Here is a 21240-nt window from a genome sequence, read left to right as displayed (position 1 = left end):
TTTGGAACAGACTAAAAAGGAAAGTACCTAGATTGTTAAAAACGAAACAGCATACACTAAATAGTCATTTAAATAAGGATCAGAAAGCAGAAAACATTTGGACAATGGATGCACTTGAAAAACGTTCAACAAACTGCGAAAGACGATTAAATATATAAAATCATTTGATACCACACACACATACAACAAAAACTACATATTGTTTCTCCTACTTGTCTATTTGGAAGAAAATTAGACAGGGAGGACCATCAAGGCGTATGATGGGATGCGTAAGATTCCTCTATTCTTAACCAAAGATTTCGTGTTTGAGTTTGAGAATGAAAAAAAAATTCTTATGAGAAATACTTTCTCATTCAACGAGTCTTACACGGCTCAAATTTGAATTAATCGAGATCTGACTATGGGTACCGGAGATCGAACAAAGAAGTGGGGGGGGGGGTGGGGGGAGCTGGGGTCAGAATAGGGCAGTGTCCACTGACGGATGTTCCCATATCGCATTGCGTGATTTTGCAAAATTGACAAAGGTGGAAGTCCCTTTCCAGCCCCAACTAAAAAAAAAACCTAACCCTAATATATATGCATGGGGTCCCCCTAAAAGGCTTTTGTTTTGAGTGGGGAGTGAAGGTCATATCCTTTATGTCATGCACCAAAAGAAAAGAAAGTTTTGAGTCTCCCACAAGCCCCACCATATGCATTTTCTGTGCCTTTGCTTCCATTTTACATCTCTACTTTCTCACTCTTAATTCATTTCTCTAACTATTTGAAGACTTTAATTTCTTTTTTTTTCTTTTTGAGTTTATATTGTTTGTTGTTAAACATAACAGTGCACTTGAAAGAAGTCGAGCGAATAGAACTAATGTCGTCATGTATAACTTAATTAATTTGATTTATGACATGTAAGAACTCAATTATATAAATTAATTCCTTGATCTCTCGAGATGGATTTATGACAAGCTATGCAAGTTTATATATATATAATTAAAATATAAAAATATAATAAGTTTGTGAAATTTATTCTAAATATACCGACTCTAAATTCTAGACTCGTCGACCTTCCATTGGTTTTTATCTTTGGCACAGACAAGCCTATTGCCACTACCTTCCCTTTAGTCCCGTGATAATATAAGATGTCGACGTTAATTTGTACATATGCCAGCTAAAACAAAAAAAGTTGCATTTATGCATACTATACTTTTCTTTTGTGTTTATGCTTTTTATTTATTTTCTTATTTAGGAGAATCCAAGCTTGTGTAATATCATGAGGTGGTATATGGGGTCCATGAATGATACGGGTTATAAAGGTAGAAATAGGAACAAAGACTTGATACGTAGGATGCCCATGCGAGGGATTTAAGACTTCAAAAAAGAAAAAGAAAAAGAAAACTTGCCCTTTCTTTTTCTCCTAATAATGACACAATATCATCTTCTATACAAAAATACTCCTCCATGCTATGATTAAGAGTGACACTAAAGAATCTTAATCTTATTCGTCAAAGTCTTCATAAATGAAATGAAAAGGAAGATTTTAAATAGCTTGAGAGTGACTGCTCTATTAATCATATTAATCCAAAAGTCAGAATGAAAAAGCATTCATATATAAATTTCCAACGCTATTCTTTTATTTTGCTAGTATGTATATTTTTCGCTGTGATATGCATTCAATATGTATAATATCTTAATATGTGTGTGCGCTTCAAAATTATTGCATATCGTATCTTATAGTTGTATTTTATAGTTGTAATATAATTACTATATGCATGCATATAGTAATTCAGATTTTCATATATAATTAGTCCCTTTTTTCTTTCCTCGTGTCACTGTACTCTTAATTAATATATGCATGCATATAATGAGTGAATTAAAAGTTAACTTGGCTTTAGTTTCTTAATTAGTTAGATGAGGCACTTTACGCTATTAATTATATCAAGTGGTTTGTTTTTATGCAAGCACTTTACGCATCATTAATAGCTTATTAAACCGAGTCTTTTGTCAGATGATCTGATTGTGTGTGTACGGAAATCTCTCTGTTTGTGTGCCTATCTACTTCTAAATAGGATTTCTTGAAATAATTATTCACGTATGTACTTCAACAATAAATTTCTGGAAACTAATATAACTTCTTCCAAAAACAAACACTATTTTGATGAATTTAATAAGTGCAACCTCATAAAAAATAAAATTTTCTTTTGTAATTACCAGGATTAAAAAAAGAACATGGATATTTGCTAATAAAGAGTTCCGAACATGGGCCAACTAGGAGAACTTCCTTTGTCGGAAAATTATATTGTACGATTATAAAATTATTTTTATGTACATATATAGTAGATGTTGAATATCCTTTACTTCTTCGTATATTTACTTCTTTATATTTTATTTTCTTAGTGAGAATTCTAACCAGGGGCGGAGCTAGAGTGCCGGGAGTGAGTTCGGCCGAACCTAGTAGCTTTGATTCGAACCTTGTATTTGTTTTAAAAATTCAATTAATATGCATAAATTATTAATCTAAAACTCAGTAACTTCCAATGATTAGAAATCCCGAACTCATAAGCTTGAAATCTTGGCTGCGTGATCACGCCCAACTATGCCTTATAAAAAGGAGTAAGCGGTCGTTGCAAAATATAATCCGATTTACAAAACCGGAGTTGAATCCCACAAAGAACTAAGGCTTAACTACAATTGTTCAATATCGCTAAGAAACACAAGTCCAAACAATTTCCTAATTATAAAGATTATAATGCTTATTTTTATCTAATTAACTAACAAATACTAGAAAGCAGTAAAACTATGAATTAACAAGGATAAGGATTGGAGGCAAGATTAAGGAGGTCTAGAGTTATGATTTTTCCTATTGTCGGAATCCATTCCGCTACGTTTTCTACAAATTCGCCTAAGTATTCTCTACCGATCATGAGTGCTCTGACGGTTGTAACTCTCTCCCGATTAATTACCACAATTTACTAGACATATTCTCCTGAATTATGCTAGCTCGCATTAAGTACGGCGCACTCGGATCGCACCCAAGGTTTCATTATCCCTAATCCCACCTTTAAACCCTTCGTATTGATCCCTCATATATGTTAGGAGTGATGTTGTTCAACAACTACCTAAATATGCACTCTCTTCCAAGTAATACACACTAAATAGGCACAGTCGATTGAGAGCTCTTCAACCAACCACAATAATAACATAGTTGAACAAATAGAGAAAATACTACAGCAAATCTATATTAACGTAACAGGAAAATCATCTTCCAATAGGTTCCATCAAAACCCTAGATAACAAATTAGCTATTCATAATAATATGCAAAACTACAATACTAGAATTCATAACCAATAATGAAAATAGGAAGAAGGAAGTGAAAAACTCGTTGAAGAATTTTCCACCTTGCTCCTAGTGTGTTCTTGCTTCCTTGGGTCGAATCCCTGATCTCCTTAGCCTCCTTAGGTCTAAATTATGTCAAAAGTCATCAAAATACCGTTCTTCCATGTATATATACCAAGTAGGGTCAGGCCCAAACAATTATACCTTCTTCTACGCGGAAAAGGACATTTTTCCCGGACAGACGTGCGCGTCCGCGGATCAACCGCGGATGGGCCGCGTATATTGACTAGTGTTCTGCCGCATTTGCGCGGCCAGTGCGTGACTGCACACTTGACGTGCACTTTTAACCCTGTTATGTTTGGAATTTGGAAAAACGTAAAACATGTAAGTTGTAGTCCTTTGAGTTAGCTTTCCAACCATATATTGTGGAACCCAAATGGAGTTCTGAGCGAAAGGTTATGTACATTTTACTAGACAGTGTGCAATATGCCTACTCGATTCATCGTTCGTTCTTAACTATCATCCGTTGATCCTGGAACGTTCCAGGCTTAATTCCTTGGGCTTTTACTCATACTTCAAAGCTCCAAATCACTTGAATTCATTCCATAACATCTACATAACTCGGAATAACTCCTACAAGGCATAACCCACATCATTAGTACATAACACTAGCGATTAAAGCTCAGACTCAATTAAAGCGCAGTAAATTAGAGTGTAATAAGCGACTAAAATACGTAATTATAGCATATCATCAATGCAGCTCTGATTCTAACTCTTCCACAGATTTCGAATATAATTTGTTGCTTAAATTTTCTACAAGATAGTATATATGAAGATAGTATCTTAGAAAAGTCATACTCAAGTAATCGTGGATATTGGGGGACCTTTTCGAATGATTACATATTCCTATTGGAGGATACTGAATGATTTAGCGAGGAGTGAAGGGTGATTGAAATACAAAAAATAATACAAAATCTAGGGCAAAGAATATACTTCATCTATTTAGTTTATATGACGCAGGTTAATTGAACACAGTGTATATTAGACATACAAGAACATTTCTAAATCTTTTAGTCTTAAATATATCATAAAATTTGTGTGATTATAAAAGTTTCAAAACTTATTATCTTAAACGTAACATGTAATAGTTTTGTGTGGGTATAAAGGATTGTCATTATAGTAAAATGAGAAATCCAAGTTAAATTATATTTAAAACATTAAAAGGTATTTGTTTTTAACAGATTAATAAAACAATTATGTCATTCTTTTTTTAACTGATGGAGTAATATATAGTCTTGTGTTCTATAAAAAGAAGGAAAAGAAAAACATTATGCAGAAAATCTTAATGAAAATAAAAGGTGAAATTGACTAACAAGTCATAATTAGTATATATATATATATATATATATATATATATATATATATATATATATATATATATATATATATTTAAAATATTAAAAGGTATTTGTTTTTAACATATTAATAAGACAATTTTGTCATTCTTTTTTTAACTGATGGAGTAATATATAGTCTTGTGTTCTATAAAAGGTATTAATTTTATTTTTATTGTTGTTTTAAAGGCTAAATGATAACAAAATACTCTAATTGGTGTTCTTTTACTTTGCAGGGACTAATCCAAGTTAGGAAGAGACTATAGAGTGTTTTGGAGTCAATAATGTGGATATAAGGCCAATCAAGAAGAACCCAAACGAAAATAAGCAAGAATGAGGCAAAGGAGGACTGGACAAGAGGCCACCGCGACCGCGATCAACCGCGGCTGGAACGCGGTAGGCCAAAAGATTGAGGCAGAATAGTTGCGATTCACCACGGTCGCGCCGCGTTTTGCCGCGGCCGCGATCGACTGTGTAATCGCCCAGAAATTTTGGGACTAAAGTGTAAATCGGGGAGAAACTTATCCTAACCCTTTATAAACTCAACAAACTCGCCCAAGCAAAGGTCAAGCTTGTTTTTAGACTGAATTGGAGGGAAAAATAAGTGTGAGAAGAGCAATCAACCATCAGAGTTTTTCAATCTTCTCTTTGTTATCTTTGTTTGCACATTATGAATATTTTTGTGGTTTTATCTTGCTTTGCTATGAGTAGCTAAATATTTAGTCTAGGGTTTTGATGGAACCTGTTGAAGGATGAACTTCTTTTTATATTAATATAGTTTTCCTGGTTCAATCTCTATTTGTTCAACTACGTTCTTGTTATAGTTAATTGATAGGATCCTCAATTAGTTGTGCCTATTTAGTATGTATTACTCGGGAGATAGTGCATATTTAGGTAATTGTTGAACAACACCACTCCCAAACTATATGAGGAATCAATAACCGAGGGTTTAAAGGTGGGATTAGGGATAACGAAGCCTTGGGTGTGATCTAAAGTGAGCTGTAATAAAGGCCAGCTAGCGTAACTCGGCAGAGTACGTCTAGTAAATTATCGTAATTACTCGGGAGAGATTTACGGTAGTAAGAGTGCTCATGATCGATAGAGATGATTATGCTAATATGTATGAAACATAACAGGAAGGGATTCCATCAATAGAGAAATCTCAACCTTAGGTCCTTCTCTTAATTGTTTACAACGCAATCATAGTTAGTCTTTAGTTTACTTAATTGTATTCAGTTATAGTTAGTAAAAATATCATCAATTGTTATTCAAAATATTTGGGAAGTTGATTACGTAGAATTTAGTGAGTCTAACAAGAGTAATTGATAGGTTAATTCCCTGTGAATTCGACTCTGGGCTAAATACTCATATTATATTTGCAACGCCCGCTTGTCTTTTTTATAAGGCATAGTTGTACGTGATCAAGCACTAAAGGTTAAGTACAAATAAACAGGATCAAAGATAATTTTGGTACTTTGAGCTTAAATTCTCTCATTGATTGTGTAAAGGTTTCAAGGAAATTTATATGATGCTCGACTACTCTATTCATTACATTAAGGTTTTGAGTTGAATATGAGCAGATTCTTTCACATATAAACTAGCTATACTTCAAATGTCGAGCGTATGATACATCCTGAAAAAAAAGGAAATATATAACCAAGGTATTTAATTAGACCGTGCACAAAAGGAAGAATTAACTTAATCGTACTCTCAACCGCTCAAGCTAAAAATAGTCAGTAAATATATAGTAATATATTTATATAATTCATGTATAAATATGTACATAACTGTGTATAACTAGTCTATAATCTATATATATTACCTAGAAAAAGTAAACAGTAAATACAACTGGCTATTCGTATAAAGATCCCAAAATTAAATTACACCACGTAGCTATTCTCGAGAAATGAAAAGAAATTAAGAAGTGGTGATCACCTTAACCAAAAAAAAAAAAATTCTTACGCTTTTACCTATATATATATTTAGCCTGAAATTAGGGAAAACAAATAAACACAGTTAGATTTGGTGTTTTCTTAAAGTTTTCCCACAGCAGATGAGGTTTGAAAATAGCACTATAACCAGTGAAAAGAATAATATAAACAAGAGTACTCTTGTAGTCCGATTTCTGTCCTATTTATGAAGGATATCAGCGCAACTATCCAAATTCAGATAAGGTTGAAAAGATCATGCAGACCCTAAAAGGGACAAAATCCAAGAAGCATATAAGAATTTTAGGCAACTCTGAAATGATTCAAGTGTTGAATCTTTTTTAAGGTTTTAGATAACATATTATATTATAATAAAACAATACAAGAAAAGTAAAGTAATTGTGTCGTGTTGAAATTTTTGTTGGTATACATAATCAACCTCTTCCTTTTGATAGATTATTGGCACATCATGTTTTTGAATAAGACAATCCACTAAAAATCATTGACAATGGTCAAATAGCTTCTCCCATTGAGTAGATTGTTGAATTCTGATCTTCTTCCTAGTAGAAAAAAAAAAATAGTTGCCTTCATTTTCCTTTTAACCAAGTATGGCTTTTAGAGGATTTTTGTAATTGAAGTAATTGATTTTGAAAAATAACAACAGAAGCATATAGTTTGCAGTATTTCTTTAGATCATTATGCTAATTAACAAAAGTAGTCCTATTAATTAAAATCATCTTATTGATTTTTTTTCTCTTGATCTTGTTATCCATTCAACCTAACTCATGTGTAGCACAAAGAAGTGACAACTCGGTTTTTTCATTTAGGATTCATAGAATCATAATAAGTAGTTAATTAGTATAACTGCAATCTCATTACATAGTACACTATTCTCCTCGATCCGCCATTATTCATATTTTATGCCTGAGGACATATATTCTAGATACTCCTTCGCCAGTGTCTTTTTACTTCTCACTGCTGTTATAAACAATTGAAAAAATAAGAAATCAATCAAAATGGAACTGAATTGAATCATGACAATACAAGATGCGTTCTGCCAATCAAATATACTTCTTGAACCAACAAGCAAAGAGCTAAAGAGAATTCACTGTTTTTAGCATAAGATGCTTCAGGCCCATATGAATTTTTAGATGTGGAAATGATATCAGTAGCCACTTTTAAGTTTGTTGTTTAAAATATATTTACAATTTACACTACATTTAAAGATTAGTCAATTTCACTCAAACTTCAGGACACAGAATCCTAGAGTTTAAACTTCCAATTTCAAACTTCAGGACATCATATCCTATAGTTCAAAAATTGTGTCCAGAGATTCGAATTTTATTTCTTGAATTTTAAATTAGTAGTGCAGAATAGCATCTCAAAAATTCAGGACATCAAGTCCTGAATTTTCAAATTCAGAATACTTAGTCCTGAAGTTTGGATGAATTAACTAATCTTTAAATACATTATAAATTATGAATATATTTTAAATAGCAAACTTAAAAGTGGCTATTGCTGCACTTCGCCCTTTTAGTTCTCAATCAGCTTCTCAACTTCCGAAGGTTTTGGGCTTTTTCTCTTTTTGGTGTTGAACTGAAATGGGATACTTAATAGTTTAGTGTTCCTCTAGCTTACGGGCTTTTTCAAAGTACAATTTATCTTCTTCGAACATTTACCTAGAACAAATAATTTTTTAATTGAGAAAACTTCAGAGATTTACCCAAAAGAAAAAAAAATACTTATTACCAACAATTATCCATTTAATCATGCTACAAAATATAGTTAAAAAATTACCAATAATATACAACATTCAAAAAACCTAGGCAAAAAAAATATATTTCTCAATGTGTATTATTGAAATTCGTTGAAAATACATGAATGAGACAATATACAAAATTTGAGAAAGATTGGAGGTAATTTGGACTAGTTTGAAGTTAAAATTTGCAACCAATAATATATGATATTAAAAAAATTGGGAAAAAAAAAAGAAGATTTCTTTTTAATGGGTATGGTTGGAATTTATTGAAAATACATAGATGAGGAAATGTAAAATTTACGAAAGATTGGAAGTGATTTGGATTCAAAATTGGTAGTCGAAATGGAGCTTAAAAGCTTAGCTTCGAAACATGTAACGAACATGTATCCCGTATACAGATATACATGAGATATGACAGAGATAAGGAAATCAGATATGATATTCAATTGAACTGAGGGATAACACTATACGATCCTCAATCCTTAGGGAAAACAAGGAGAAACATTGAACAAAAAATGAAAAACAAGAAATGAGAGGTCCCCGACCGCTACAAGGTAGCTAATGAAATAAAAAGAAAACTTCATCCACGCCAATTCTAATTGTTGTTGCTGCTATATATGCTATTCCTCGCCAATCAATTCTTGTCCCTTCTCTAACGGCTTGACAGATATAACATTCCCTTTTAGATTGGGGAATACGTAGTGGTCCAGGTGACTTGGCAAATGCCTCTCTCTAGTACTGCGTCTAGGTAATGTTGGAGTGTGCTGCTGATTCATTACATTGCGATCCCATGAAGATGAACTTTGCCCTTAAGGTTCTGATTTGGGAACTTTTGCAGAAGAGCGTGAGTATCCTCCCAAGTTGCACCAGAAGCAGGAAATCCAGACCATTTGATAAGACATTGTGGAACCTGATGTGCTCCCCTCGAAATAGTGCGAGTTCACAAGACATCTTTAGGTTGTAGTATCAAGGAAGAGAATTGATCCAAAAGGTCAATAGGAGTGACCTGGTGCGATGGATTGCCCAGACACTTGCGGAGAACAGAAAAATGTTTTCATTGTTATTGTTGGTGTTGTTGTTTGACATGGTGATAACAATGGACAAGATGTAGCTTAAAAGAAAAGATTATCAGATTCCCGGTAACGGAACCAATTTGTTTAACCAAAAATCTGAGTCTTTGGTCAAAGCTAGAAAGAAATTCGGGTTACTGATAATCAGGAGACGAAAATAAAATATTTTTGAGAATGATGGTAAAGCAGTAAATAGTTTTGTATTTCAGTAAGATCTCAATAGTATTTCGTGTCCTTACAGATGTTGAGTCTTTCCCCTTTTATAGTTGATTCTAGGAGAAGATATAATGCCTTTGTCTTAATGAGGCAATTATGAGCAATAAATGATATTTAAAAGAAACGTTACACAATCATTTCTATTTAATTCAGATTCTCTAACGTATTTGACATTTAATGCTGTATTTAAACTCTTTTACGTCATCAGATTCGTATCTTCAACTTCTTCTGATCTTTGATCTTTAAACGACTCGAATAGGTACGAGACTCGTACCTATTTTAGTAACGGTCCACACCTATGTTGCTTTCTTTTCCCCCTATCTGTTGTCGCCCGTGCCTCTTGGCTATTTATTGCGTTTTGACCTTTTGACCAGTCCACGTGTCATGACACGTCATCTTCAATATTCAGACTCAGTTTTTTCCCAATACAGATAGTCCCCCCACTTTTCATTTATTTATCCATTAAATATTTGGGAAGTGGACCTTCACAAAAAGGGAATTTTTTGCTGTAATCAATGCTATGACAGTACTGACGCCCCAGTTGTCTTTTCTATTTAATGTTTTGCACACGTGTCACCTTACGATTGGTCTTGTAATTCTGCAGCCTTTTTCCAAGGTTTATTCATCCCTTATATTCACGAAGCGATAGTTGCCTTTATTATAGGCTTTCCATCATTACACTTCTTTGCTTGACGGTTGCTATTATATACATATATATCCTTTTTCCCTTTGTCCTTTTCTTCATAAACCCTTAACAGATCCTTTACTCTTTATTTCTACTCCTTTATCCTTGAGTTCATTCTTTTCTCTGCAATGGCATCTCCGAATCCTAACCCTAAAAGAATCCCAATTCTTGATAGCTTCCCCAATGCCCCTGTAAGACATAGAAGAGGAAGAGGAGGCAGGCTTCGTAGCCTAGGATCCGTTCGTGGTGGTGCCTCTGGTTCTGTCATGCCTTCTTCTAGCTCTGGTACTATTTCCAGAGGTTCTATCACTAAGAAATCTTCCTCTAAAGGTAAAGAACTTCCTGAGCCTCTTCAAGAGCCTTTAGTTGAGGAAATAGTACCCAACGACCTATCTTTTGAGAATGATAGGAAATCTCTTCGTGAGCAAGTTGTCAATTTAGAGAAAGCTGACACTTTTCCTTCTTTAATTACTGAACCTTTGGTTTCTATTGTTCGAAAAGATTGCAACTGGAGAAGTGATTTTCGTATAGTAATCCCTAATCCAAATCAAAGAATATCTTCTTTTAGGATTGGATTTTCTTTTGTTTATACTTACCCCTTCACTTTGGGTTTTATTCCTGCTATTGACCTAGTCATACTTGATTTCTGTCGTTTTTTCAAAATTTGTTTGGGACAAATTGGTCCCCTTGTATGGAGAACAGTGGCTTGTTTGAGGTATTTATCTGTTAAAGCCAGTGTTGATTTTTCCTTTCCCCACCTTATTCATCTTTACCACCCCAAGTTATTTCGCAATGGAGTTTTTACTCTAACTGCAAGAAGTAAAAGGGTCTTAGTAAGCCCTGAAGATGACAAGGACCGCGGGTGGTACACTCGTTATGTTGCGGTACACACAGTTGATTTGGTGGGTGAAACAAATATCCCCTTCCTTGAGAAGTGAAACTTTGCACGTAAGTTTTTTTTTACTTACCGTTCTTACCTCTTAAGAATTTCAACTTCTTTTCTAGTTTCATCCTTTTTTGCTTTTCTATAGCAACCATGGGAGATGTGGAACCCGTTCCTAATTTCTGTGGTTCGGTAGATTTAATCATGAAAGTCGTGCCTATGGAGGCGAGAACGTGGAAATCCATTTCCAATTTACATGGTTGGAAAGTGAAAACTCACGGTATGCATCTCTTTATCATTTTTCATATGATAAGTCCTTTTTTTTTTTAAATCCTTCTTTTTGTTAGGATTTGCTATTCGAGGAATGACAACCGAAGTGGCTACTACCCTTCGAGCCTCTTCTGGTACTTCTCTTTCTGTGGAGAGAACTCAAGCTAGGCTGTCAAAGAGGAAAGTTTTAGAAGAAGATTCTGAGGACGATGAAGACGAAGACACCTCTTTGATAGCTAGACCAAGAGCCAGGAGATGCATAATTTCCGAGAATGAAATGAAGTTACCCCTGTCTGTGCCTCTCTTACTGAACCTGTTCACATTCCCTCTGAAGATGAAACCACTCCGAGGGACACCAACGAATCTATTCATCATCTATTCGTTGGTGGTTTTGAAAGTGGAGAACTAGGTCCAGTTTTAGATAAAGTTCCTCTTTCTTCCTCCGTTACCATTCCTTCTTTTCCTGCTTCTTTACCTACTTCTGCTCTCTTACCTGCTTCGAGTCCTGTGACTCCTATTATTTTCACTTCTTCTACCACTCTTCCTTCTATAGCTCCCCCTTCCTTTGTTCTTATGCAGAGGAGGGTTCTAGTAGCAGAAGCTTGGCTATGAGAAGCGTTACGATTGAAGTTCCTGCTAACAACAGCCTTTTAAGGAAGTCTGGTGGAGCAGATGACTGGCTTAGGCCTTTGATTGGAGATATTGAGAAGAAGAAGAAGATGGATAGCCATAACTGCTTAACTTTGATGAATGACATTGTTCATTCTACTTTGAAGGTATTCTTCCTTTACTTACTAACAAGTTTTTTTAAAAAAAAAATCTTATTTCTATGAATTGTCACTACAGGCTAACCTCATTGGTACAGAATTAATGGGAAGAATTTCCCTTCTGGAAAAGAAAGCCCGTGAGTCTGAAAAGTCTATCCACGAGGCTGAGGAAATAGCCAGGGGAGCACAGCTAGAAGCAGCCAATTGGAAAGAGCAGTTTGAGAATGCTCAGGGAACTATAGAAGAATTGCTAGAGAGTAGAAATCTCCTGGAGCAACAAAAGCGAGGTCTGACTTCTGAGATAGTAGTTGCCAAGGCTTTTTCAAGCCAATTTGAGAAAGATAAGAAGCGCCTTGAGTGTTCATTTTCAGAACATCTATCAAATTGTAGTGAAGAGACTAGAGAACTTAAGGTACTTTTGGCCAAGAAAGAAGAGTATGCAGGGGAGTTAGTGCAAAGCTTGACTCAAGCTCAAGCTGATTTAAAAATCTCTTCTGATAAGGTACGTACCTTAGAGAGTTCTCATGCCTCCCTTGAAGCATCCTTTGAATCCTCTTTAGCTGAAAATCAAGTGTTAAAGAATGATCTTGCTATGTGGGAAAGGGAGTATGAACTTCTTGAGGAGAATTTTAACATAGAGGTGAGTTGGGCTTTTCTAAACTCTCGTCGTGATGCTTTAATGGAGGCCAGTCAAGAAAACTTTGATTTAAACTCAGAGTTGGCCAAAGTTTTAGAGACCATTGAGAGAACCCAACAACCACTTGACTTTCCCTCTCCGTCAATTGAAGCTCTCGTGGCTGAAGAACCTTTAAATGAAGAAGCCGTTGCTATGGCAGTTGAAGTTGAAAATGTTGCAATTCCAGCTTCAGAGGGTGAAACTTCTATGACTCAGTCTGTGGAAGTTGAAGCTTCCGTGACTCTTGCTTCCCTCGTTGATCCTAACATTTCAAGCTCAGCTGAAACCGTTCCTATTGTTGCTTCTTCAGAAGTTGCCACCGTGCCTGTGGCTGAAAGTGAAATTAATATTGCAACTTTTGATGTGCTAACCCCTTCAATTGGATGATGGTTTTATCCCTTAGTTTTTAAGGGATTTTTTGGTGAAAGTCCCCAGTTATCATAATGGGGCACTTGTATAAACTTTTATTGACTAAGTTTCTACTTAGTCTTTTTAATTATATTAAGAAGTTTTGTTAGTACTTCAATGTGTTCTATTCTTGCCTTTTCCTTACTTATTTAGGACTTATAGAATAGTTTAGCATTTTTATCCTTTGAAAATGCTTTATGATTCTTCTCATGACTTATTAACATGAGGTTTATAAAAGAGGGCCCTTTTATTTTATCGACACTTAATGAAGAAGACGTCTCAACTTCACAATGGTGTTATAATACGATGAAAGAAATAGGAATACACATGTTTTGTATGAAACAACTTTGACAAGTTTTATTCATGAACTTCAACAAGTTTTTTTGACTATTACATGTATTAAAATCCATCTATGACTTTCTCATAACTATTTTTCTTGTAACAGATTTTTACATAATATAAAATAAACAAGGTTTTTCTTCATAACCTGTTTTAGTACATAGCCAAGACCCTATCTTTATATATTAAGAAGGATTTGAGAGGTGACTTCGTTTATGAGTTTGAGAGATGACTCTGTTGTTCTCATGGGAAAAACATTATGATGAATGTCTTGTGTTTGTTGAACACGATGATGAATGCTGAAGACTTCGTAACTTTTTCTCAACACTTGTCTCTTTGTGGCCGACTTTTGTTCGATATTCGTATCTGTTTATCTACACATATCTGTGCATAATATGTAGTCCCCCAAGTGTTTGAGCGGTGAAGTATGAAGCCTCGAGCACTTGTTTATTTCTTTCTATTTGGTCCTTTTCCTGAAATAGAAAAAGATACGGGACTCGGAGGTGTGATTATAGATGAAGACTGCCTAACTCGTGTGTATTTCCATCAGATTAATTGTAACCCTGGGCTGGGAATTTTAGAACACTCCATTTTGCCTTGCAGGTCGTGACTCATCATTTGGCACGAGTTAGGGTTTTTGCCTAGCATCTAAAATCGTTAGTAAAACTTTAATAATTCAAAAGAAAATTTTTTAACATGGTGATACCTGACCGTGGGTACTTTCTCAGAAGTAATACCTCTTTAAATGGACGACATTCCAATGTGAGGGTAAAACTTTGCCGTCCATTGTCTCCAACTCGTATGCTCCTTTTCCCGCAATGTCACGAACTTTGTATGGTCCTTCCCACGTTGGACTTAGCTTTCTTGAATTAGCAGCCTTTGCAGATTGGAACACCTTTTTAAGCACGAAGTCCCCAATTTTGAAAAATCTGAGGCGTGCTTTCCTATTGTAATATCGTTCAATTACTTCCTTTTGTGCTTCCATTCTTATCAATGCAGCTTCTCTTCTTCCTTCAAGCAAATCAAGGTTGACCCGCATCTCTTCATCATTAGATTCCTCCGTTGCCCGAATGTACCGTGTGCTTGGTTCACCTATTTCAACTGGAATTAAGGCTTCCGCACCATAAACCATTGAAAATGGTATTTCTCCAGTGCTTGTTTTTGCCGTTGTACGATAAGCCCATAATACTCCAGATAATACCTCAGGCCAATTACCTTTTGAATCTTGTAACCACTTCTTCACGTTGTTGATAATGACTTTGTTAGTGGATTCCGCTTGTCCATTACCCACTGGATGGTATGGCGTAAACGCTATCCTTTTAATCTGCCAACTTTGAAGAAATTCTATGATTTGAGCTCCTATGAATTGTGGTCCATTGTCACACACGATCTCCTTTGGTGCTCCAAAACGGCATATTATATTTCGCCATATGAAGTCTTTAACTTCCTTCTCTCGTACCTGTTTAAATGCTCCTGCTTCTACCCATTTAGTGAAATAATCTGTGAGTACAAGTAGAAACTTTACCTGACCTTTTGCTTGTGGAAGTGGACCTACGATATCCATTCCCCATTTCATAAAGGGCCACGGGGCTATAACAGGGTGTAGTAACTCAACTGGTCTGTACATATTATTGCCGTATCTTTGACATTTATCACATTTGGACACGAAACTGTTTGCCTCTTCTTCCATCTTAGGCCAATAATATCCTGCTCGAATCAATGTTCTTACCATCGACCTTCGCCCTGCGTGATTTCCACAATGTCCTTCGTACACTTCCCTCATCACATATTCTGTTTGAGAGGGTCCGAGACACCGTGCTAGTGGTCCACCGAACATCTTTCGATAAAGATTTCCTTGATAAAAACAATATCGAGCGGCTTTTTTGCGAAGCATGTGAGTCTTCCCTTTGTCAATAGGCACGGTTCCGTGCTATAAAAAAGCAATAATTTCGTTTCTCCATTCCCATGTTAGATGATTAAAATTTACCTCATTCTTATCAGGTTCAAGAACGGAATGAAATAAATGTATGACTGAAGCATTTGCGTCGTTTGCTACGTCAGCTGCAGATGCAAGATTAGCTAAAGCATCTGCCTCCACATTCTTATCTCTTGGGATCTGCATTACCTTCCAAGTTTGGAATTGCTTAATTAGTTCCCGTACCTTTTCGAGATATTCTTGCATTCGAGTTTCCCTGGTTGTATAAGTTCCCAGCATTTGATTGACCACGAGTTGAGAATCACTCTTGATTATAATTTGTGTTATGCCGAGTTCTCTTGCCAATTCCAAACCTGCAATTACAGCTTCGTACTCTGCTTCATTGTTAGTTATAGAATGACATTTTATAGCTTGCCTAATAATTTCACCCGTAGGTGGTATGAGAACTATACCCAGACCTGCTCCTTTTATATTAGATGAACCATCAGTGAATAAAACCCAAGTCCCCAGGTTTGCACCATTAAAAACTTGTAATTCTTTTTCTGCTTCTAAATGCATCCCCTGACTAAAATCAACCACGAAATCAGCTAGTACTTGAGATTTTATAGCGGTCCTGGGTTGATAAATGATTTCGTATTCACTTAGTTTTATAGCCCATTTTGCTAATCTTCCTGACAGTTCGTGTTAATGCAAAATATTTCGAAGCGGAAAAGCAGTAACTACAATAATGGGATGACATTGAAAATAAGGTCTTAATTTTCTAGATGCCATGATCAAAGCTAATGCTAACTTTTCTAGATGTGGGTATCGTGTCTCAGCATCTAATAAGGACTTACTTACATAATAAATAGGAGATTGTTTACCTTGGTCCTCACGGACTAAAACAACACTTACCGCAACTTCAAATACAGCCAGATAGATGCGAAGCTTTTCTCCCACCTTTGGTTTTGCCAATAACGGTGGTTTTGACAAATAAGCTTTCAAATTTCTAAGGGCTTGTTGACAATCTTCATTCCATTCAAAATGATCTTGCTTTTTGAGTGCAGAGAAAAACTTAAAACACTTTTCTGAGGATTTGGAAATAAATCTCCCCAAAGCTGCAATTCTTCCCGTTAATCTTTGAACTTCCTTTTTATTAGTAAGGATATCAGGGATTTCTTCTATTGCTTTGATCTGAGAAGGATTTACCTCAATACCACGGTTAGAAACAAGAAAACCCAAAAACTTACCTGATGCAACTCCAAATGCACATTTTTCTAGATTGAGTTTCATATTAAATTTTCGCAAAATTTCAAATGTAACAGATAGATGAGAAATATGATCATGAGACTGCTGGGTTTTGACGAGCATATCATCTATATATACCTCCATTGTCTTTCCTAAATATTCTTGGAACATTTTGGTGACCAACCTTTGATAGGTTGCCCCAGCATTTTTGAGACCAAAGGGCATTACTTTATAACAGTAAGTCCCCATGTCTGTAATGGAAGAAGTTTTTTCTTCATCACTAGGGTCCATTTTAATTTGGTTGTACCCTGAATATGCATCTAAAAAACTTAGAAGTTCATGTCCTGCAGTTGCATCAATTAACTGATCTATATGTGGTAAAGGAAAAGAATCTTTTGGACAAACTTTATTAAGATATGTATAATCTACACAGACTCGCCACTTACCATTTTTCTTAGGTACAACAACTGTGTTGGCTAACCAATTAGGGTACTTTACCTCGTGGATTGACCCAATTTTTAATAGCTTTTGGACCTCATCTTGAATCACTTGGTTTTTGAAAGCCCCTTGCTTTATTTTCTTTTGCTTTATTGGTGTAAAGGATGGATCTTCATTTAATTTGTGAGTCATCACATCCGGTGGTATCCCTGTCATGTCAGCATGGGACCAAGCAAAATAGTCCACGTTAGCTTTTAAAAATTTAATCAACATACCTCGCATATCTGAGCTTAAATTGGCTCCAATGTAAACCTTCCGTTCAGGCCACTGTTCGAATAATATCACAGCTTCGAGTTCTTCAATTGTTGTTTTGATATTTTCATTCTCTTCAGGTTCTTGAATTGTATCAGGTCTCGAGTCTAAATCCGTCTTTTCTTGTTCAACTGAGGTTTGATCCTTGAATCCTTCAACTGTTTCCTGTAATTGCTATTTTTCTTTATTTACAGTGCTCGTACCTGTTACAGCGTTGATACTCCTAGCTGTCTGCTGATCCCCACGAATTTGGCAAATTCCCCATGGTGATGGGAATTTAATAACTTGATGTAGAGTTGATGGGACAACATCCATATCATGTATCCACGGTCTCCCCATGATCATATTGTAAGCCATTTCCATATCTACCACCTGAAATTTAGTTTCTTTAACAACACCTGCAGCAAAGGTTGTTAGAATTACTTCTCCTTTAGTTACCATACTTGAATTGTCGAAGCCTGACAAGGTATGCGCCTTGGGTATCATTTTATCTTCAACTTGCATTTCACGTAATACCCTTAGTAGTATAATATTTACGGAACTCCCTAGATCAATCAAAATTCGTTTTACATTAGTTTCATGTATAAGTAAAGATATTACCAGTGCGTCATTATGTGGAGTTATCACTCCTTCGGTATTTGCATCATCGAATGAAATACTTTCATTTTCTAAAACTTGCCGTACCTGTTTCCCATGTGTAAATGTTACTTTAGAAACCTTGTTGGAGGTTGTGTAGGTTATACCGTGAATATCTTCTCCCCCACTTATCACATTCACTGTTCTATTGGGTGAAGGGGGCTTTGGTGGCTCTTGCCTATTTTTCATATAGGCTTGTTTACCTTTTTCACTAAATAACTTAGTGAGGTACCCTTACTTCAATAGATGGTCCACTTCACTCTGCAAGAATCTACATTATGAAGTTTTGTGCCCGTGATTGTGGAATTAGCACCAATGATCTGGATTGCGTCTATTTGGATTTGACCGCATCTCTTTTGGCCACCGCACCTTATCTCCCATACTTCTCAAAACAGCCACGAGCTCGGAGGTAGTGATATTAAAGTGATATCCGCCGAACCGTGCCTTTAAACTTCTGTCATCATCTCATGACTCTTTTCTGTTCCGATCATTTCTGAATTTCGATGAAGAACCAGAGTCCCTATTCCTCGATTTTTGATCATATTGCTGGCTATCTTGTTTTGACGGTGGGTCTTTTCCTACAAGTCCCATATATGGATCGTACCTGTTTTTACCTGATCTTTTTTCGGTTTCTGATCTTCTGGAACCACCCCTTTCTTCATGATGAAACTTAGGTACGGTATCTTCTTCAATTCGCAGCTTCGTACTATACCTGTTGTAAACATCATTCCACGTGATTGCAGGAAATTCTCGAAGGCTTTCTTTGAGTCTTCTCGTGGCTTCAGAACTTTTGTAATTTAAATTACTTGCAAAAGCTATTGCAGCCCAGTTGTCAGGCACACGGGGTAGAGTCATTCTTTCACGCTGGAATCTATCATCAAAGTCTCTGAGCAACTCTGAATCTCCTTGTTTGATTTTGAAAATATCTTCCATTCTTTTCTCAACCTTTTGTGCTCCCGAATGTGCTTTAATAAAAGAATCTGCAAGCTCAACAAAAGAATTTATAGAATTTTCAGATAAAAGAGAATACCAGGTTAATGCACCCTTGGTGAGTGTTTCTCCAAATTTCTTGACCAGTACTGATTCAATTTCTTGTTTGGTCAATTCGTTGCCTTTTACGCCTGTTGTAAATGCAGTCACGTGGTCACGTGGGTCTGTAGTACCATCATATTTCGGGATGTCAGGCATTTTGAATTTTTTCGGAATTGGAAGGGGAGCAGCACTTGGCTTCCAAGGTTGTTGTGAGTATTTGTCCATGTCAACTCCTTTTATTACAGGCGGAACTCCAGGGATTTGCTCAATACGTTCATTTTGTTCCTTAATCTGTTTCTGCAAGGTTAGTACTAAATTTTGCAAATAGGAATTATTTGAATTACCTGGTTCCCCTTCCTGTGGTTCACTGGTGGTTCCTCCATTTCCAGAATTAACAAGACCAGAACGAGGATTCTCCAATGTATTATTATTAGGAGTTGGTGTGGGTGGTGCAACAGGAAATCGACTAACTAGAACCTGAAGAGCTTTGCCGACTTGTGCATCAATTAGCTTTTGTAAAGCTTCATTTGTACCACCTTCAAAGTGTTCAGATTATTCTTGTTGATCAGCACGAGATTCAGGAGTGCCTTCACGAGATTGACATGGTGAATTTTGAGGGGAGGGAACCACTTCAATGTTATGTAAATCTCCTTGATTTTGATGGATTTGATTTTCAGGGTTTCCCAAAGTGTTTTCATTGTTATTGTTGGTGTTGTTGTTTGACATGGTGATAATAATGGACAAGATGTAGCTTAAAAGAAAAGATTATCAGATTCCCGGTAACGGAACCAATTTGTTTAACCAAAAATCTGAGTCTTTGGTCAAAGCTAGAAAGAAATTCGGGTTACTGATAATCAGGAGACGAAAATAAAATATTTTTGAGAATGATGGTAAAGCAGTAAATAGTTTTGTATTTCAGTAAGATCTCAATAGTATTTCGTGTCCTTATAGATGTTGAGTCTTTCCCCTTTTATAGTTGATTCTAGGAGAAGATATAATGCCTTTGTCTTAATGAGGCAATTATGAGCAATAAAAGATATTTAAAATAAACGTTACACAATCATTTCTATTTAATTCAGATTCTCTAACGTATTTGACATTTAATGCTGTATTTAAACTCTTTTACGTCATCAGATTCGTATCTTCAACTTCTTCTGATCTTTGATCTTTAAACGACTCGAATAGGTACGAGACTCGTACCTATTTTAGTAACGGTCCACACCTATGTTGATTTCTTTTCCCCCTATCTGTTGTTGCCCGTGCCTCTTGGCTATTTATTGCGTTTTGACCTTTTAACCAGTCCACGTGTCATGACACGTCATCTTCAATATTCAGACTCAGTTTTTCCCAATACAATAGGGACGTAGACGAACATAAACATAATCACCCACTTCAAACACAACCTCTCGATGACCTTTATCCGCATAAACCTTCATATGCTCTTGTGCCTGGATTAAGTTTGCCTTTAATATAGCCAAAACCTCATCACGTTGGCGAAGAGAAGTAGCCACAGTTGGATTAGTTAAATAATCTTTGACATAGCGTGAAATAGTTGGTGGAAGATGGCCATATACTACCTCAAAAGGAGTTACTTTAAAATTATGGTGATAGGATGTGTTATACCAGAATTTTGCCCATGGTAACAAAGAAAACCAAGCAGTTGGTGTATCAGCGGCGAAGCAACGAAGGTACATCTCGAGATATTTGTTAAGAGCCTCGGTTTGACCATCTGATTGTGGGTGATAAGCAAAATTTACAGATAATTTGTCATGACCCAAAATGGAGGGTCATGACTAGCACCCGGGCCATATTTGTCGAGCACCAACGTACATTTTATCTATTCTTCCTTATTATCTTTAAGGGCCGATGAGATAAATATAAATGGTAGACGTGGATCATGAACAACCAACAATGAAAGATAATGGCATGGACATACATAACA

General features: G+C 35.8%; 1 protein-coding gene across 1 annotated transcript; it reads right to left on the bottom strand.

Annotated features, from left to right (window-relative positions):
* Positions 1-20635: 20635 nt before the first annotated feature.
* LOC142176172 (uncharacterized) lies at positions 20636-20992 on the bottom strand. The gene has a single exon (XM_075243259.1). The coding sequence runs from the start codon at positions 20990-20992 to the stop codon at positions 20636-20638; it is 357 nt and encodes a 118-aa protein (XP_075099360.1).
* Positions 20993-21240: the final 248 nt, after the last annotated feature.

This window comes from Nicotiana tabacum, chromosome 3 (assembly GCF_000715075.1).
Source record: "Nicotiana tabacum cultivar K326 chromosome 3, ASM71507v2, whole genome shotgun sequence".
Lineage (NCBI taxonomy): Eukaryota > Viridiplantae > Streptophyta > Magnoliopsida > Solanales > Solanaceae > Nicotiana > Nicotiana tabacum.
The sequence above is the reverse complement of the archived record's forward strand: the minus strand, read 5'-3'. Positions and strand labels throughout refer to the sequence as shown.